Raw genomic sequence first — 19,921 nt, forward strand, 5'->3', positions numbered from 1 at the left:
CATGTTTTCAAATCCCTCCATGGCCTGGCCCCTCCCTATCTCTGTAATCTCCTGCAGCCCCACAACCGCTCCCCCCCACCCCCGCCGCCCGAGATATCTGCGCTCCTTAAATTCTGCCCTCTTGAGCATCCCTGATTATAATCGCTCAACCATTGGCGGCCGTGCCTACTATTGCCTGGGCCCTAAGCTCTGGAATTCCCTCCCTAAACCTCTTCACCTCGCTACCTCTCTTTCCTCCTTTAAGACGCTCCTTAAAACCTACCTCTTTGACCAAGTTTTTGGTCACCTGCCCTAATTTCTCTTTATGTGACTCGGTGTCAAATTTTTTGTCTTACACTACTCCTGTGCGGCGCCTTGGGACGTTTTACTATGTTAAAGGCGCTATATAAATACAAGTTGTTGTTGTTGTTGAGCGTCTTAAAGGAGGAGGGGCGGAGAGGGTTAGGGAGGAAATTCCAGAGCTTAGGGCCCAGGCAGCTGAAGGCACGGCCGCCAGTGGTGGGGTGAACAGAGTGGGGGATGATCAAGGAGCCAGTGTTGGAGGAGCGCAGAGATCCCTGGAGGCTGGAGGAAGTCACAGAATAGCACCAGATCTAACCTCGAATATAAAACATGACTCACCACGGTGTGAAACTTTGATAGACTTTCGAATGGAGTTTACTCTTTCCAGTGGACAGTTCTTCAGGTCAGCTGTGATGTACAGTTGACGAACCTGAAAGAAATTAAAGGAAATTCTCAATTTATTCTCTTTAGACCAAAGCTGATTACATAAGCAAGCCGGTTAGCGAGCTCAAAAGGAAAATGCTCAGTACACTGTATTCGCTGCTCACGATGCGGTCTCCTCTACATTGGGAAGACCAAACGCAGATTGGGTGAGCGCTTTGCGGAACACCTCCGTTCAGTCCGTAAGGGTGACCCTGAGCTTCTGGTCGCCTGACATTTTAATTCTCCGCTCCATTCCCACTCAGACCTCTCCGTCCTCGGCCTCTTGCATTGTTCCAATGAAGCTCAGCGTAAGCTCGAGGAACAGCACCTCATCTTTCGATTGGGCACTTTACAGCCTTCTGGACTCAACATTGAGTTCAACAATTTCAGATCATAACCTCTGCCCCTGTTATTTCGGACGGCAGCTGTTGATGATTCTGCTATACCCATTTACACCTCCTCTAGACCCATCTTTTGTTCCTTTACTTGTCCCATTACCATCTCCTTTTGCCTCGCACCATCATCCCTTTTGTCATTTAATCTCTCCTGCCTTCCACCCTATCATAGACCTTCCCTTTTGTTCTTCCCTCGCCCCTGCACTTGCTTAAAACCTGTTACACCTCTAACAGTTTCCAGTTCTGATGAAGGGTCCCAGACCTGAAACGTTAACTCGGTTTCTCTCTCCACAGATGCTGCCTGACCGGCTGAGTGTTTCCAGCAATGTCTGTTTTTATTTCTTCTTCTAAGAGCGAAAGGGAGGAGGGGTGGAAAGAGCAAACGGGAAGGTCTGTGATCGGGAACAAGAAAGTTTACTGCCTGACAGGGCTATCAGAACAAAAACTGCAGTGTGTGTTGAAGGGCGAGGGGGAGGGGGGGAGGGAGGGAGGGGAATTAATTCATCCCTGTTCACATTTACCACTTTCATGACTGTTATCATGACCACCATCAACTTGGGGAATACTCCATTCACTCCTTGGCTGGGGAGAGGGTGCAGAGGAGATTTACAGGAATGGTGCCTGGGATGAGGGACTTCAGTTATGTGGACAGGCCGGAGAAACTGGGATTGCTCTCTTTAGAGCAGAGAAGGTTAAGAGGAGATCTGATAGAGGTGCTCAAAATCATGAGGGGTTTTGATGGAGTAAATAAGGAGAAATTGTTTCCACTGGCAGGAGGGTCGGTAACCAGAGGACACAGATTGAAGCTGATTGGCGAAAGAACCAGGGGGGAGATGAGGAGAACTTTCTTTACGCAGCGAGTTGTTGTGATCTGGAACGCGCTGCCTGAAAGGACGGTGGAAGCAGATTCAATAGTAACTTTCAAAAGGGGGAATTGGATAAATACTTGAAAAGGATAAAATAGCAGGGCTGTGGGGAAAGAGCCGGGGGGAGTGGGACTAATTGGAGAGCTCTTTCAAAGAGCCGGCACAGGCACGATGGGCCGAATGGCCTCCTTCTGTGCTGCATCATTCTATGATTCTACGATATATTTGTGCACTGTATCTGTCGCTCTGTCACAATGATCTTACCTGGTGAGGCTGGACACAGTTTGAGTTGAGGTTGGGGTATCGTGTCCCTGGATCTATCGTGTACTGGTCAAAGTTCTTGTTGATGTTTTCTGTTGTGGTTTGAGGTAGCAGTCGATAAATACTTTCTCTGGAAATAGAGGGGGGGGGGGAAATTCCATCACATTTAATATTTCTACACTTCCCAGAGATAGAAAGAACTTGCATTTCCATAGCACCTTTCACCACCTCAGGATGTCCCAAAGCGCTTTACAGTCTATTAGTCACTGCTGTAATATAGGAAACGCAGTCTCCAATTTGTGGACAGCAAGATCCCACAAACAACAATGACCAGATAATGGCCTAGAAATTCAGTTGGTAGCACCAGCCGCTAGCGCCTTAAGAGGGCGATAAGTGGGGCGCGAAGCGGCTAGCGCCCGGGCGCGGCGCGATCTGCGCCTCTCGGGAACTTGAGTGAAGAATTAGCGGCGGCGCAAAACCGCAATGCCCGCTCAGCTGCGCGCGCAGATCCTGACGTCATTTCATGGTGCAACGCCCATGGTGCGCCCTGAACCGGAACTTCAGGGGCGCCCCCCTTCGTTCCGCCTGGCGCTCGCAGCGACTGGTTGAGTGGAATGGTTCCCAGTCGCTGTGGGCCTAGGGGGGCGCTACTTAAAGGGGACTCTTCCTGCATTCTTAGTGGTAGCCATTTTGGACCACTCCTTCTGTGTGAGAGAGAGATTTGCAGAGAGACAAAGGGAGAGAGCTTTCTGCATTGATTCAGCGCTCGCACAGGTACTTCTGGCTTCAGCCCAGAGCTTTGCAGTTGGATTGATTTTTCAGTGCCATAGCCTTGAGTGGCCACATATAATGGGGGCTGCAATGGGTGGAAACGTTGGGTTTCTCCATTGCATTGAGAGGGCTCAGAGACGCCGAGAGAGAGTGCCAATCATGGCCAGACGGAGGAGGGCCAACAGGCGTCGGCACAGGAGGCCTTACCCTCCCAGGGTATACCGCCAGCACTTCTCCTACCTCAACATGTCTGAGGAGCAGTGCATTCGGAGGCTTCGATTCAGAAGGGAGGTGGTCACTGAGATCTGCCACCTGCTTCAGAGAGATCTGCAGCCTCAGCCGAGGGGCAGGACGTCTCTGTCGGTGGCAGTGAAGGTGACAGTGGCTCTCAACTTCTATGCCACCGGCTCCTTCCAATCCGCTACTGGGGACATTGCCAATGTCTCCCAGGTCGCGGTGCGTTGCTGCATCCGCCAGGTCACGAATGCCCTCTTCAAAAGGAGACGTCAGTACATTTCCTTCCCCATGACCCTGGACAAGCAGCAAGAGCGTGCAATGGGATTTGCAAGAATAGTGGGCTTCCCCATGGTCCAGGGCGCCACTGACTGCACGCATGCGGCTTTGCGGGCGCCTCTAGAGAATGCCGAGGAGTACCGTAACTGGAAGGGGTACCATTCGTTGAACGTGCAGTTGGTGTGTGACCACAGGCAGCTCATACTAGCTGTCAATGCCCGCTTTCCAGGCAGCAGCCACGACGCCTTCATCCTGCGCCAGACTTCTGTGGCAGACACTTTCGAAGCCCTGGCTCACCCAGGAGGCTGGCTTCTCGGGGACAAGGGCTATCCTTTGTACACCTGGCTGATGACCCCGCTCCGTGCGCCCACCACCCCTGCTGAAGAGCGATACAATGACAGCCATCAAGCGACCAGGAACATCATTGAGCACACAATCGGCGTACGAAAGCAACGGTTCCGCTGTCTGGACCATTCCAGGGGAGCCCTACAGTACTCGCCTGAGCGAGTCTCCCATTTCGTTGTAGTGTGCTGCATGCTGCACAACCTGGCTATCCTCAGGACTCAGCCACTGCCAGCAGACATTGGAGGACCACCAGAGGAGGAGGAGGAGGAGGAGCACCAAGATGGGAGGGAGGCACAAAGTGCAAGGGCCGTCCATCAGCAGCTTATTGCAAGTCGGTTCTAGGCCCCCGCTCAGGGAATGGCTTGTGCCATTGAAAGAACATGAATGGAGCCGCTCCGCAAACCCTGAGCCGGTCAAGGCAATAAAAATAGTTCAAAGTGCAAACATGCACAATCTGAATAAAGAGAATTATTTATTTAACAAACTCTGTGCTCTTCCCGCATGACAAACAAATACAGAGAAACCCCCCAAAAAACAGTCAGACACATAACTGGCTCTCACAACCTGGAGACAATGAACAAAAGAGTTACACAAAAATGACCACGATCCTTGGCCTTCACAAAAAAAACCACAACATTTTGCCACACCTCCTACTTTTTGGCCTGCGAGGGTGATCTGCCTCGCTTGCGAGATTGGCCCCTTCCCACCCTGCAACTCCTCCGCAATGGGACCCCAGTGGCTGCAGCAAGGCTGGGGGAAGGCTGCTGAGGGTCAGATAGTGAGTCGGCAGATGCCCTTGGGGGATGGCCTGGACCAGCTCTGGGCCTGGAGGGCCCGGCTGCTGACTGCTCCAACTCTGCTTGGGCGGCAGCAGTCTGTCCTACGGGTGGTGGCAGCTGCAGTGGAGGAGTGACAGTGTTGGCAGCAGGAATGCTGCCAACCAGACAGAGCACAGGCACTCCCTGGTCGGACGACACACTGGCACTCGCACGGGCCAGCACTGAAGCATGCGCAGCAACCTGCTGAAGCACAGACTGCTGGCCTGCTGCGGCGCGGCGAGGGCCCCGGCGAATCCTGGCCGATCCAGCGAGGGTGGCAGCAGTTAGTGCTCGTGTGGCCCTGATCTGTGTCTGCATCAGACCAGCCAGTGACTGCATGGCACGACTAAGCACTTGGCTGGAAGCCGCCTGTGCTGCACCGAAGTCCTGCAGACTCCTTGCCTGTGCTGCCGCAAAGTCCTGCAGACTCCTAGCCTGTGCTGCCCCGAAGTCCTGTAGACTCCTTGCCTGTGCTGCCCCGAATTCCTGTACACTCCTTGCCAGTGACTCTATGGAGCCAGGCATCCTTGCCACTGCAGCCATGAGCTCAGTGTGCCTGCGCTCCGCCTGGGCGCCCATTTCACCAAGGAGTCGCACCTCCTCTGCGGTCACTGTAGCAGGACTGGAGGCCACACTCACCCTCCGGGGAAAAGGCCGCCGAGCTTCCCTACACCCACCCCACCCCCCCAGCGTTGCTGCATCCCGCTGTGCCCCGGAGCTTCACCCTCCTCAGACCCTTCCCCCCTGCTCCCCTCCAGGGAAGACGTGTCCCCATCATGGCCATGGGCTGCCTCGGCTGAGGGTGACACTGATGTTCCGGCTTCCTCTTCCTCCTCCTCGCCTTCCGATTCACTCACAGTGCCAGCTTGAGGGCCCGCCTCCTCACCTGGCGAATCAGCATCTGAAAGCAGGCAGGTACAAGAGTTGCTTTAATGTGAGGACAGGGCGGCAGCGAGGGAGGCATGAGTGCTGCTATGCACTGCATTGGTTCGATAGTGGCAAAGGATGCTGGTGTGAGGCACAAGTGGAAAGAGAGAGGTCAAAAGGTGATGACCTTACCATTGCTGTCCAGAACGGGGTCGGCATCTCCAGTGGCGACGGGGCCAATCAGCCGGCCTGCCATAATCCGCTCCACTCGCTGCTCCAGATCGCTGAGGTCTTTAAGTTCAGGACGGCCTCCCCAGTCCGTTGCTACTGCCTCCTATTGTGGGCCAGCTTGCCCTGCAAGAGAAAGGACGGGCTCTGAGTACAGTGTCAAGCCCTCATCTTGCCTGCACTGCCTCCCATGTTGGAATAGCCCTGACAGTGTCAAGCCCTGATCTTGCCTGCACTGCCTCCCATGGTGGAATAGCCCTGACAGTGTCAAGCCCTGATCTTGCCTGCACTGCCTCCCATGGTGGAATAGCCCTGACAGTGTCAAGCCCTGATCTTGGCTGCACTGCCTCCCATGGTCAAATAGCCCTGACAGTGTGTAAAGTGGTGAATGTGCATGTGATTTTCATGAGAGTCCCATAGGTGTTGGATGAGGGCTGGGTATTGGGGCTTTCAGGACCCTTTGGCCATAAAGTGAGGTGCACATGCAGGGATGAGGAGGATACTGGAAAGGGTACTCACCCTGACAACCCGAGTGAGGCCGTTGAACTTCTTCCTGCATTGCGTTGGTGTCCTAGGGACCATGCTGCTGGAGGTCACTCTGTGTGCCACCTCCCTCCAAGCTTTTCTATATTCGCTGGGCAGCGGCCTCCTGCCACTGTCAGGAAAGAGGATAGGTCGCCTGCGCTCCACTGCGCCAACCAGAACCTTCAGGGCCCCCTCACTGAAGCGCTGCGCTCACTCCCTCGCCTTCTCCATGGTCGTAGGCGTAACAATGTCGCAGCAGGTCTGTCCAGGCCTAGAATCAGGGCTCCAATGTGCAGGGCGTGGCTGCAAGCCAAATCGACCCTCCCCCTTTAAGAGGTGACCGGCGCCAGCGTGTCTGCCTGCAATCGCTAACTCGCCGCACCTGCGCTGCACCCGCCCTCGGTGGTAGCGCCTCGGCTCGCCAGCTTAGCGCCTTAGGATAGTCGTGCACCGCCTGCTTTAGCACAGCAGCAACCTCTTGGGGCAATGCAACTCAATTTCGGTGAAGGTGGCGCTAAGTTGCGCCGGGCGCTAAATTTAGTGCACGCTCGACTGTAGCGCCCCAAACATGGCGATACTGAATTTCTAGGCCAATGAGTTTTAGTGATGTTGGTTCAGGGATAAATATTGGCCAGGACACCGGGGAGAAGTCCCCTGCTCTTCTTCGAAATATTGGCTGCGTGAGACATCCACCTGAGAGTGCAGACGGGGCCTCGGTTTAACGTCTCATCCAAAAGACAGCACCTCCGACAGTGCAGCGCTCCCTCAGCACTGCACTGGGAGCATCAGCCTGGATTATGTGATGATCTCACTGACCGACAGCTGAATAGGGTCCCGTTTAGGGTTGGTACCAAACATGGTGGGATATCACGGAGTACGGGAAATAAACTGAAAACATCACTATGCCCTACAAGGCTTTATAAAATGTTGGGCTGGATCTTGCTGAAGTGGGGCATCCCTCACCCTTCAGTTTGAATGTAATTTACCCTGTAACTCGCCGGGAGTGCGAGCTGATAACGGCGCAGCGAAGGCAACGAGGTATCTGGGACCTCAGTGAATGATGGGACCAACAGTCTATCTCCTCAACCAATGAGATTAAAGGATTGAGAAAGAAACAGAGGAACGATGGAGAAGGAAATCGGGTGAATTAGAGTCAAATCAGGTACAGAAAGAGAATTAAAGAGAAGGAAAGAAAGATTGGATTAAGAGACAGAAAGGCAAAGTAATTTGAAATTTTAAAATTTTAAAATCTCTAACAACAATTTACTACATGTAGGAATGACATTGAACAGTTTAAATTGTTCTCTTTCTGGGCCAGAGAGGTTGATTGGCATCGCATTAACAATTATCACCTTGTTAAAAGGATACTTACGTTGTTAAGTTCCAGCCCTAACTTTCTGCGGTGAGTTTAATGAGCAATTAATGTACAAATCCAGCAAGTTCTTAAAATAACAGGGAGGTTGAGGGCGAGATGCCATTTGTGTGAAGCAAACAGCAGAGCGACGTAATTCGACCAGCAAGTTCCGGAGATTCACAACTCACGGCGAATCTCTTCATCCCCTGAACTCGCTGGATGATTTGTGCATTAATAACGGCGTGCGTCGTTAATATACCATTTGTTTTCAAGCAAGATCTGGCCTATTATGTTAAATACCTCCCAAACCCGCGACCTCTACCACCTAGAAGGACAAGGGCAGCAGCCGCATGGGAACACCACCACCTCCAGGAAATATATTGGCCGTTCCTTCATCGTCGCTGGGTCAAAATCCTGGAACTCCCTCCCTAACAGCACTGTGGGAGCACCTTCACCACACGGACTGCAGCGGTTCAAGAAGGCGGCTCACCACCACCTTCTCAAGGGGCAACTAGGGATGGGCAATAAATGACGGCCTTGCCAGCAACGCCCACATCCCAGGAACGAATGAATTAAAAAAAAAATGTACTCTTCTCTCCCACCCTAAAACCTATTTTATTCAAAGACATTGAACTTAATTTTGAATGTTCCTGCATAGTTGGCAGCACTCTCTCATTGGAGATGTGGGTTCTAGCCCCACTGCAGGACCTGAGATCATAGGCCAGGGAACCGTTCGAGAGCAGCACTGGGGGAGTGCTGCACTGTCACAGGTGCCATCTTTTGGATGAGGCATTAAACCCCATCCGCCTGCATGTAGAAGCTCCCGCGGCAATATTTAAAAGGCAGGATTGTTCCTCCGATGTTGCAGAACCTTCATTATCCTCTATATTGGAGTGGATAATGGCCCTCCCCAGTCGATAGCAGAGCTGGCAAACGTCACATTATAAGTGACTACAGCCAATTAAGTAGTTTTTTTTCCAGATGTATAAAGAGCTCCGGGACATCCTGAGGTCATGAAAGGTGCTAAAATATTCAAGTGTGTTCTCTCTCCGCCCCACCTCCCCCCCCACCTCCCACACTCCCACCCTCCCTCCCTCCTTCTCCCTCGAGTCTGCAACGTTAGGTCTTGCCCGCACACAGTGCAGCAATACTTTGGTATAAGACTGAAGATCAGTACGGGAGAGATAGCAGTTGAAACATTGTGTAGGTTCAACCTCTCATTCAAGGCTTCATGTTTTGAAAATCCTCCTGGATTATTTAGATGGCAGATGGGTGAAGGTAATGAAGGTTTCGCGGCCAAATCTATTACAGCTTTTGCTAAAAAGCATTCTTGCCATATCTGCAATCCAAATAAATCCGTAAAAACACTGGACTCAACAGATCACAAACTCACTGCCTGGAAACTGTCCCAGGAACACAATTCAGTCTTCACAACAGTGGGGGTCGGTGTGTTCTGCCTGTTGAGGGTCAGGAACAGTATTGGACTCTGAGTGCCCTGGCTTGACGGCCCCATCCCCACCCAAAGGGCTCTCGGTCACAGCTTCATTCCTTGCATTCTCAGCTCAGGCATCACGCTCCAAATTAGGGCCGCCCTGAGCGGTTTATGGAGCCGATGGGTTACTGTCAGCGTCGATAGCAAACAAACACAATCATATTCAGAGAAACAGGGGGAGGCCATTCAGCCCACTCGAGCCAGTTCCGCCATTCAATGAGATCGTGGCTGATCTGTATCTTAACTCCACTTACCTGCCTTTGCTCCGTATCCCTTGATACCCTTACCCAACAAAAGTCTATCCATCGCAACTCTTGAAAGCTCCAATTGACCCCCAGCCTCGACAGGGGAGAGAGTTCCAGATTTCCACTACCCTTTGTGTGAAGAAGTGCTTCCTGACAACACCCCTGAACCGCCTGGCTAGAATTGTTCTGGGCTCCCCCCACCAGAGGAAATAGATTATTTCTATCTACCCGATCAAATCCCTTTATCTTATTATTTGCTCGATATGCCTCACCCTGTTTTAACGCCTTTGTTGAACAGTTTATTTAGAATAGGTTAATGCTGGAACAGTGGGCTGAAGGCTGGTATATGAGTGGATTTCGCATTAATCCACTAGAAACATAGAAACATAGAAACTAGGAGCAGGAGTAGGCCATTTGGCCCTTCGAGCCTGCTCCGCCATTCAACGAGATCATGGCTGATCATCCAAACCCTAGCACCCGGTCCCTACACCAACAGCCATCCCACCCAAGCCCTATCCCCGTAACCCCACGTATTTAATCCCCCCCTAACACTAAGGGACAATTTTTTTTTTTATCATAGCCAATCATCCTAACCCGCACATCTTTGGACTGTGGGAGGAAACCGGAGCACCGGAGGAAACCCACGCAAACACGGGGAGAATGTGCAAACTCCACACAGACAGTCACCCGAGGCCGAATTTGAACCCGGGTCCCTGGCGCTGTGAGGCAACAGTGCTAACCACTATGCCACCGTGCTGCACTAGTAATGCCAACAGCTGGTTCTAGGCTGTGATGCAACTGGTTATGGTAATGTAGTGGTTATGAGGTCATAAGTTCAAACCTCAACATGGCAAGCCTGAATTTGTGGCTGGCATCAGGGACAAAAAAAAATCAAAGCAATTGGCCCTTCACGAATCATATTGGCCCAGAACTTCGGGTCTCCACGGGTGAGTACGCACGGGGTACTCACCCGTAAGCCCAATGGAAGTGCCGGTTTCCTGCATGCACTGCGCATGCGCGGGAAACCGGCACTTCCGATCCCCTGAACGAAGAGGTTCAGAGTTCGAACGCGTGTGCGGGGGAGGCTGCGCGTGCGCATTGAACTTACGTTTTTTTTGCAGGTTTTCCTGGGAGGGTAAGTCTCCAGGAGTTAGACATGTAAAAAGCAGGCGTAAGGCCTGCTTTTAACAAGGTAAGTAGTGAATTAATTAAAATTAAAACATTTTTTCCACAGGTTTATTATTTTTTAAATACTTTAAAGCAAGGTAAGTTTATTTTTAGCCCCGTTAGAAAATTAAAAATTTTTTTTAAAATTTAAATTATTGTTTAAAATAGTTATTTCATGTAATTTATAGTTTATTTAAAAAATGTGATTTAAAAAAAAATTTATTTGAAGATTTAGTGATGTTATGGGGCCCGTAGTATTTCTAAGTTTTGACAGCTCTTCCTGTCAGACCTATGAATGGAGATTCCCTGCTCCGAATGGCTCTCCATGGCCCACGTGATCCCAGGGGACGCATCGAACTAACTGCGCCCCTGGGATACGCAAGCACTGCGCGCCGGCAGTTGGAGCAGGCCCAAGATCGGAATCCCACGCGGGCCCACAGCTCAACGGCCGGCGCGCTAGGTAAGTGCAGATCGGGGGCTTGCACCCACGGGAAGCCCCCGATCCGAATTTCTGGGCCAATATTGAATTCACGGCACAGAAACAGGCCATTCTTTTTTTTATATTAATTCACGGGATGTGGGCGTCGCCGAGAAGACCAGCGTTTATTGCCCGTCCCCTAATTGCCCCTCGAGAAGGTGGTGGTGGGCCGCCTTCTTGAACCACTGTTCTTTGTAGCGGATTTGGTACAACTGAGTGACTCGCTGGGCCATTTCAGAGGGCAGTTAAGAGTCAACCCCATTGCTGCAGGTCTGGAGTCACATATAGGCCAGACCGGATAAGACGGCAGATTTCCTTCCCTGAAGGGCATTAGTGAACCAGATGGGTTTTTAATGACAATCCGATAGTTTCATGGGCACCATTACTGATACTAGCTTTTTATTCCAGATTTAATTAATTAACTGCATTTTCAAGCTATTCGGTCCAACTGCTCTGTGCTGGTGTTTATGCTCCACATGAGGCTCCTCCCACCCCTCTTCATCTCACCCCATCAGCATATCCTTCTATTCCTTTCTCCCTCCCTCTCTTAAGCTTTCCCTTAAAAAAAACTCAACTGGTTCACGAATGCTAACTAGGGGAAGAAGCCTGCCATCTTTCCGTAGACCCACCCTATAGGGTTTCCCTCTGAAGTGGCCCAGCAATCCATCCCATAATACTAGTGCCTTCAGCCACTCCCCAAGAACAAACAGAACAACAACAAGAAACCTTAAAATAGCCGTCGTGGAAGAGCCCGGCTCTCTGCAGATATTCAGCAGCCCAATCCCTGGCACTTATTTCATGCAGCTCTCAACATTCAACACTCAAGAAGCTCGACACCATCCAGGACAAAGCAGTCTGCTTGACTGGCACCCCATCCACCACCTTAAACATTCACTCCCTCCCCCACCGGCGTACCGTGGCTGCAGTGTGGACCATCTACAAGATGCACTGCAGCAACTCGCCAAGGCTTCTGCGACAGCACCTCCCAAACCCGCGACCTCTTCCACCTGGAAGGACAAGGGCAGCAGACGCATGGGAACACCACCACCTCCAAGTCACACACCATCCTGACTTGGAAATATATCGGCCATGCCTTCATCGTCACTGGGTCAAAATCCTGGAACTCCCTCCCTAACAGCACTGTGGGAGCACCTTCACCACACGGACTGCAGCGGTTCAAGAAGGCGGCTCACCACCACCTTCTCGAGGGCAACTAGGGATGGGCAATAAATGCTGGACTTGCCAACGATGCCCACATCCCGAGAATGAATAAATAAAAACATGTTAAAAATGCCCTGAGACTGTGCGTTAAGCATCGGTCCAATTCTATCACTACGACAGCACAGATTAGCAAAAGAAATTCCAGTCTATGTTCGGTGTTGGTTTGTAATATTTTTCCAGTTGACAATCCTTGCAATAACACTGAAGCCCCGTGCAGGGATTGTTATTCTAAACATTCTGTTGCCGCCTAGAAACCACTTATTCTGTAAAGGTCGTTCAGTGGAGTCACACCCCAAAATAAACTTAGAATTCCATGGAATTCACAGCACAGAAACAGGCCATTCGGCCCCACTTGTCCGTGTTGGTGTTTCTGCTCCACACCAGCCTCCTCCCACCCCTCTTCATCTCACCCTATCAACATATCCTCCTATTCCTTTCTCCGATCACATCTAGCCTCCCCTTAAATGCATCTGTGCTATCCACCTCAACCACTCCCTGTGGTAGCGAGTTCCACATTCGCACCACTCTCTGGGTAAAGTCTCTCCTGAATATATAAATACTGTGGCATCAAGAGCAGGTCAGAGGCTAGGTATTCTGTGGTGAGTGTCTCACCTCCTGACTCTCCAAAGCCTTTCCACCATCTACAAGGCACAAGTCAGGAGTGCGATGGAATACTCTCCACTTGCCTGGATGAGTGCAGCTCCAACAACACTCAAGAAGCTCGACATCATCCAGGACAAAGCAGTTTGCTTGATTGGCACCCCCTCTATCACATTAAACATTCACTCCATCCACCACCGGCGCACCATGGCTGCAGTGTGTACCATCTACAAGATGCACTGCAGCAACTTGCCAAGGCTCCTTCGGCAGCACCTCCCAAACCCGCGACCTCTTCCACCTAGAAGGACAAGGGCAGCAGGCGCATGGGAACACCACCACCTCCAAGTTCCCCTCCAAGTCACACACCATCCTGACTTGGAAATATATCGGCCGATCCTTCATCGTCACTGGGTCAAAATCCTGGAACTCCCTCCCTAACAGCACTGTGGGAGCACCTTCACCACACGGACTGCAGCGGTTCAAGAAGGAGGCTCACCACCACCTTCTCAAGGGGCAACTAGGGGATGGGCAATAAATGCTGGCCTTGCCAGCGACGCCCACATCCCAGGAATTAATATATTTTTTTTAATTCCCTATTAGATTCATTAGTGACTATCTTACATTTATGGCCCCTAGTTCTGGTCTTCCCCACAAGTGGAAACATCTTCTCTACCTCTACCCTTTAGAACCCTTTCATAATCTTAAAGACCTCGATCAGGTCACCCCCTCCGTTTTCTCTTTTCTAGAGAAAAGAGCCCCAGTCTGTTCAATCTTTGCCGTGCAGAAAAAGGTTGAAACTTCCTCCGGAATCTGACAAACTACTTCACAGACACTCACACACCTACACATTTAAGAACCTAAGAACATAAGAAATAGGAGCAGGAGTCGGCCATTCGGCCCTTCGAGCCTGCTCCGCCATTCAATGAGCTCATGGCTGATCTTCTGCCTCAACTCCATTCACCGGCCCTATCGCCATATCCCTTGATGCCCTTACTAGTCAGAAATCTATCGATTTCTATTTTGAATATACCCAATGACTGAGCCGCCACAGCCCTCTGGCGTAGAGAATTCCAAAGATTCACCACCCTCTGTGTGAAGAAATTTCTTCTCATCTCAGTCCTGAATGGCCTACCCTTTATCCTGAGGCTGTGGCCCCTGGTTCTAGACTCCCCAGCCAAGGGAAACATTCTCCCAGCATCCATCCTATCAAGCCCTGTAATAATTTTGTATGCTTCAATGAGATCCCCTCTCATTCTTCTGAATTCAAGAGAATACAGGCCTAGCTTACTCAATCTCTTCTCATACGACAGTCCCGCCATCCCAGGAATCAATCTCGTGAACTTTCGTTGCACTCCCTCTATGGCAAGTATATCCTTCCTTAGGTAAGGAGACCAAAATTGTACACAGTACTCCAGGTGTGGTCTCACCAAGGTCCTATATAATTGGAGTAAGACTTCTTTACTCCTGTACTCAAATCCTCTTGTAATGAAGGCCAGCACAACATTTGCCTTCCTAATGGCTTGCTGCACCTGCACATTCACTTTCAGTGACTCATGTACAAGGACACCCAGATTCCTTTGAGCATCTGCATTCCCCAATCTTTCACTATTTTAATAACCCCTTCTCTTACCTCTCTGCCAAGATCTCCAGAGACGGGATGTCCTGTGCCCATCTCTTCACCATCCACGCCGTGTCTAAAGCGGCCAGGAATCCCCGGGCACAGCCAGTTCCCATCGGCCAAAATGGCTGCAATTTGTTCAAAAGAACACAGGAAGAGAAGTTAGCACACAAAGCAAAAAAGGGACAGATAGCCAGCAGCGGTCAGGCACGGAGCGCTTGGTTACGAGTGGTTACAGCGTTCCTTTTCGCCCGGCCTTCTCAGGGCAATGAGAGATACAAGTGGTGGAGAGTGGACCTTCTCCTGCTCGCCGATTAGTGTCAACCAACTTCTGACGGACGAGTCAACATCGGCACTGCAATAAGTCTGATCGGGCACTCTCACCGTGAGGCTCTCATTGATTAACTGAGTGTCAGCCGTGGCTCAGTGGGCAGCACCCTCACCTCTGAGTCAGAAGGTCGTGGGTTCAAGTCCCACTCCAGAGACTTGAGCACAAAAATCCAGGCTCACTCTCCAGTGCAGTACTGAGGGAGCGCCGCACTGTCGGAGGGGCAGTACTGAGGGAGCGCCGCACTGTCGGAGAGGCAGTACTGAGGGAGCACCACACTGTCGGAGGGGCAGTACTGAGGGAGCGCAGCACTGTCGGAGGGGCAGTACTGAGGGAGCGCTGCACTGTCGGAGGGGCAGTACTGAGGGAGCGCCGCACTGTCGGAGGGGCAGTACTGAGGGAGCGCCGCACTGTCGGAGGGGCAGTACTGAGGGAACGCCACACTGTCGGAGGGGCAGTATTGAGGGAGCGCCACACTGTTGGTGGGGCAGTACTGAGGGAGTGCCGCACTGTCGGAGGGGCAGTACTGAGGGAGCACCGCACTGTCGGAGGGGCAGTACTGAGGGAGTGCTGCACTGTCAAAGGGTCAATAATGAGGGAGCGCTGCACTGTCAAAGGGTCAATAATGAGGGAGCATCGCACTGTCAGAGGGTCAATAATGAGGGAGTGCGGCACTGTCGGAGGGGCAGTACTGAGGGAGTGCTGCACTGTCGGAGGGGCAGTACTGAGGGAGTGCTGCACTGTCAGAGGGGCAGTACTGAGGGAGTGCTGCACTATAGGAGGGGCAGTACTGAGGGAGCGCCGCACTGTTTGAGGGGCAGTACTAAGGGAGCATTGCACTCTCAGAGGGGCAGTACTGAGGGAATGCTGCACTGTCGGAGGGGCAGCACTGAGGGAGCACTGCGCTGTCAGAGGGGTCATTTTTCGGATGAGATGTTAAACCCAGACACCCATCCGCCCTCTCAGGTGGATGTAAAAGATCCCACGGCAATATTTGAAAGAGCAGGGGAGTTCTCCCTGGTGTCCTGGACCAATATTTATCCTTCAACCAATATCAGTAAATCAGATAATCTGGTCATTATGTCTGTGGGAGCTTGCTGTGCACAAATTGGCTGCAAATTTCCTACAATACAGCAATAACTACACTTCAGGTGTGTTTAATTGGCTGTAAAGTGCTTGGGGACATCCTGAGGTCGTGAGAGGCACTATATAAATGCAAGTCTTTCTTTCTTTTTTGATTAAGACAGGAATGACCAGGCTTTTGGTCTCAATGGGCCTCCTGAGTGTCCACCATGGAGCCTCAGGACCAGGTGTTAATTTTAAATACATGTGCCCATTACATTTCTAAAATTCATTCTTGGGAGGTGGGTGTCACTGGCAAGGCTGCCTTTATTGGCCCCCCGACCCCCCATTCTCAACAGATGATTGTTTCCGCAGCGGAGGAGTTTGCTTGGCCACCTCAGAGGGCATTAAGAGCAAACCGTATAGCGTGGGACGGGAATCAGGTGTGGGCCTGACCAGGTAGGGCAGGAGGTTCCCTTCCCCGACAGACACTAGTGAACCAGTTGGGTTTTTAATGATAAATTAGTGGTTTAATCGGCAATGTTCCTGGTGCCAGCCCTCGAATTACACTAGATACTTGCTAAATTCAGTGAAACACCTTTGCTGGTCCAGCACTACAAGCATTACATTACTGCACTCAACATGTACAAGGAGGATACCAGAAATGCGAGGGTCTACATATCAGGAAAGGATGAACAGGCTGGGTCTCTTTTCTCTTGAAAAAAAAGTAGGCTGAGGGGTGACCTAATAGAGGTCTTTAAAATTATGAAAGGTTTTGATAGAGTGGATACAGAGAGAGTGTTTCCACTTGTGGGGAAGAGCAAAACTAGAGGCCATCAATATAAGATAGTCACCAAGAAATCCAATTGGGAATTCAGAAGAAACTTCTTTACCCAGAGAGTGGTGAGAATGCGGAACTCGCTACCACAGGGAGTGGTTGAAGCGAATAGTATCGATGCATTTAAGGGGAGGCTGGATAAGCATATGAGGGAGAAGGGAATAGAGGGTTATGCTGATAGATTTAGATGAGGAAAGACGGGGGGGAGGCTCGAGTGGAGCATAAACGCTGGCATGGACTGGTTGGGCCGAATGGCCTGTTTCTGTGCCGTATATCCGATGTCATCCTGTGCAATGTATTTAAGCTGTTGAGATCTTGGTGTTCTGAACTAAGGCTTATACAGCGGTATAGTAACAGCATAAAACATTTGGAGAAGGGCCAACCAGAAAACAAGAACTACAAACACAAATGGGACTGAGTTAACTGGTCTGCAAGGGCTGGATTGACAGGGTTTGAGAGGTCCCACATGGCCTGCAGTTTGAACACCTCACAAGGCAACCACCCAAATGCAGAGTGAGCTCCCTCTATAGTTCCAAGACAGGCCTTAGCCAGCACTTCAGTTGAGCACTGAGATTGGCACCAGCGTGTGACAGGTCCATTTCCCAATGGCATGATCTAATTGACGTGTTTAAGATGATGAAATGGATTCCACAGGGTAGATACTTAGAGAAACTATTCCCTCTGGTGGGGGAGCCCAGAACAAGAGGTGCAGAGATTGACCAGAATGATACCAGGGATGAGGGACTTCAGTTAATGTGGAGAGACGAGAGAAGCTGGGGTTGTTCTCCTTAGCACAGAGAAGGTTAAGGGGAGATTTTAATACCTCTTTATGGCCTAGAAATTCAGTGGCCTGCGCCACCAGTTTGCGCCCAAAGAGGGCTTTTGCGCCACTGTGCAAACCTACCGCGATATTTAGCGGGGCGCTAATGGCGGCGTTAGCCATTAGCGCTGCGCCGCCACCGATGACGTCATCGGTGTGCGCAGCGCCCCGCTATCGCCCCGCTGGCCATATTTGGTTGCTGCCGCCTCGCCCGCGCCGGCCACAAACAGCGACCGGTACACGGGGCCTACCTGTGCTGGTACTGGGGCGATTTAAGGTGGAGGTGCGGCCGGCCGCTTTTTCGGCGGCCGCCTGCCCGCACCTCCTTCCCCGGCCTCCTACACCCCCCCCCCCCCCGCGGCATTGCCGGCTGTTTCCAGAGAGCCCGGCACTTCTCCTTGGTGCCGGGCTCATTTGCCGGCACTCGCGAGCGGGGATCGCGCTGTTGCAGGCACCTCCCCCTTAACAGTGGGAGGAAGGCCTGCAGTACCGCAGCGTGCCGCGCCGCAGCGGGTGGCGCTGCGGCACTTTACACGCCGATATTCAGTTTCAGCGCCCCAAGCGGGGCGCCGAAACCCTTGTTTAGCGGCCGGCTTCAACTTGGGGCGCTGAAACTGAATTTCCCGCTGGCGCAAGTGGTTCCGCGCGCAGCGGTAATTCCGGCGCCCAGGCGAGCTGGGCGCCCCTAACTGAATTTTTAGCCCTATATCTTTAACAAGGGGGCACAATCTTAAAATTAGAGCCAGGCCGTTCAGGGATGATGTCAGGAAGCACTTCTTCACACAAAGGGTGGTGGAAATCTGGAACTCTCTCCCCCAAAAAGCTGTGGTCAACTGGAGCTTTCAAGACTGAGACCGGTGGATTTTTGTTGGGTCAGGGTATCGAGGGATAGGGAGCCAAGGCTAGAAAATGGAGTTCGGACACAGGTCAGGCATGATCTAGGGAGACAGTAGCACAGTGGACTCGTGGTCTGGAGACGTGAGTTCAAATCCCACCACGGCAGCTGGGGAATTTAAATTCAGTTAATTAAATAAATCTGTAATAAAAAGCTAGTCTCAGTAATAGTGACCAGGAAAATACCGGATTGTCGTAAAATCCCATCTGGTTCACTAATGTCCTTTAGGGAAGGAAATCTGCCGTCCTTACCCGGTCTGGCCTATATGTGACTCCAGACCCACAGCAATGTGGTTGACTCTGAAATGGCCTAGCAAGCCACTCCGCTGTAGGTGGCTCACCACCACCTTCTCGAGGGCAATTAGGGATGGACAATAAATGCCGGCCTTGCCAGCGACGCCCACATCCCAGGAACGAATAAAAATAACTGAACTGCAGAACAGGCTCGAGGGGCTGAAGGGCCTCCTCCTGTCCCTCTCTTGCAATGCTCTGAACTCCCAGCGCGCTGCCCTCTGCCCTCTGCAGGAGAATTCCCGACGTGAAGAGCGCTCCATACCGGGAGTGCAAGTCCATAGAGAGAAAAAAAAACCACCCTACCAAATAAGGGAAAAGCAGAGCTTAAAAAGTACTCGCCTCTAACAGACTGTCTCCGACGAGGGCCACGAGCAGTCGATGGCCGCACCTCTCCCGGACCAACGCAGCGTTCTCAGAGGCGTACATGCAGGTGAAGTCGAACATGGCCACGTCGGGCTGATCGTTGTGGTTCATTGCAAAGTCCAAGGCGGGCAGCTGGTAATTCGTGGCGAAGTCGGCCGCTTCCCTCGCGTAGGACAGGAGGGCGTCCTGATTCACGTTCTCACCACACAGAAGCATCTCCGTATCGATATAATCCTGCAGGAAGAACGCACGCAAAGAGAGAGTCAGTGAGATGGGAGAAGCCTCCCCCTTCCCCCACACCCCCTCCTTAAAATTAGAGCCAGGCCGTTCAGGGGTGATGTCAGGAAGCACTTCTTCACACAAAGGGTGGTAAAAATCTGTTGAAGCCAATCGAAAAATGTCAAAACTGAGATAGACAGATTTTTTGTTGGGTAAGGGTATAAAGGGTTACAGAACCAAGGCGGGTAGATGGAGTTAAGGTACAGATCAGACATGATCTGATTGAATGCGGAAGAGGCTCGAGGGGCTGAATGGCCTCCTCCTGTTCCTATCTTCCCCTTACTGATTTACAATCGTTGAGTTTCCAAAAACAAACTGTTGGCAGTGAGAAAGAAACAAAGACAGTCTTGCATTTCTCCAGCGCCTTTCACCACCTCAGGACGTCCCAAAGCACTTTACAGCCAATGAAGTACTTTTTGAAGTGTATTCACTGTTGTAATGTAGGAAACGCGGCACCCAATTTGCGCACAGCAAGCTCCCACAGACAGCAATATGATAATGACCAGATAATCTGTTTCAGTGGTGTTGGTTGTACATAAAGAGTATGAGATTTAGAGATTAAATGTGAAGAGAT

The 19,921-nt window shown here is 51.4% G+C and overlaps 1 protein-coding gene across 1 annotated transcript in view; it reads right to left on the reverse strand.

Annotated features, from left to right (window-relative positions):
* LOC147107190 (F-actin-monooxygenase mical2-like) overlaps positions 1 to 19,921 on the reverse strand; it is a 413,970-nt gene that overhangs the window by 229,150 nt on the left and 164,899 nt on the right. The window contains exons 8-11 of the mRNA XM_086008370.1: positions 19,045 to 19,302; positions 14,482 to 14,597; positions 2,231 to 2,357; positions 622 to 712 (exon numbers count right to left, since the gene is read on the reverse strand). Of these exons, the coding sequence (XP_085864496.1) occupies positions 622 to 712; positions 2,231 to 2,357; positions 14,482 to 14,597; positions 19,045 to 19,302 (592 nt within the window). The remainder of the gene's footprint in view (positions 1 to 621; positions 713 to 2,230; positions 2,358 to 14,481; positions 14,598 to 19,044; positions 19,303 to 19,921) is intronic.

This window comes from Somniosus microcephalus, chromosome 15, assembly GCF_052327205.1.
Source record: "Somniosus microcephalus isolate GS21.2 chromosome 15, FLI_Smic_1.0, whole genome shotgun sequence".
NCBI lineage: Eukaryota > Metazoa > Chordata > Chondrichthyes > Squaliformes > Somniosidae > Somniosus > Somniosus microcephalus.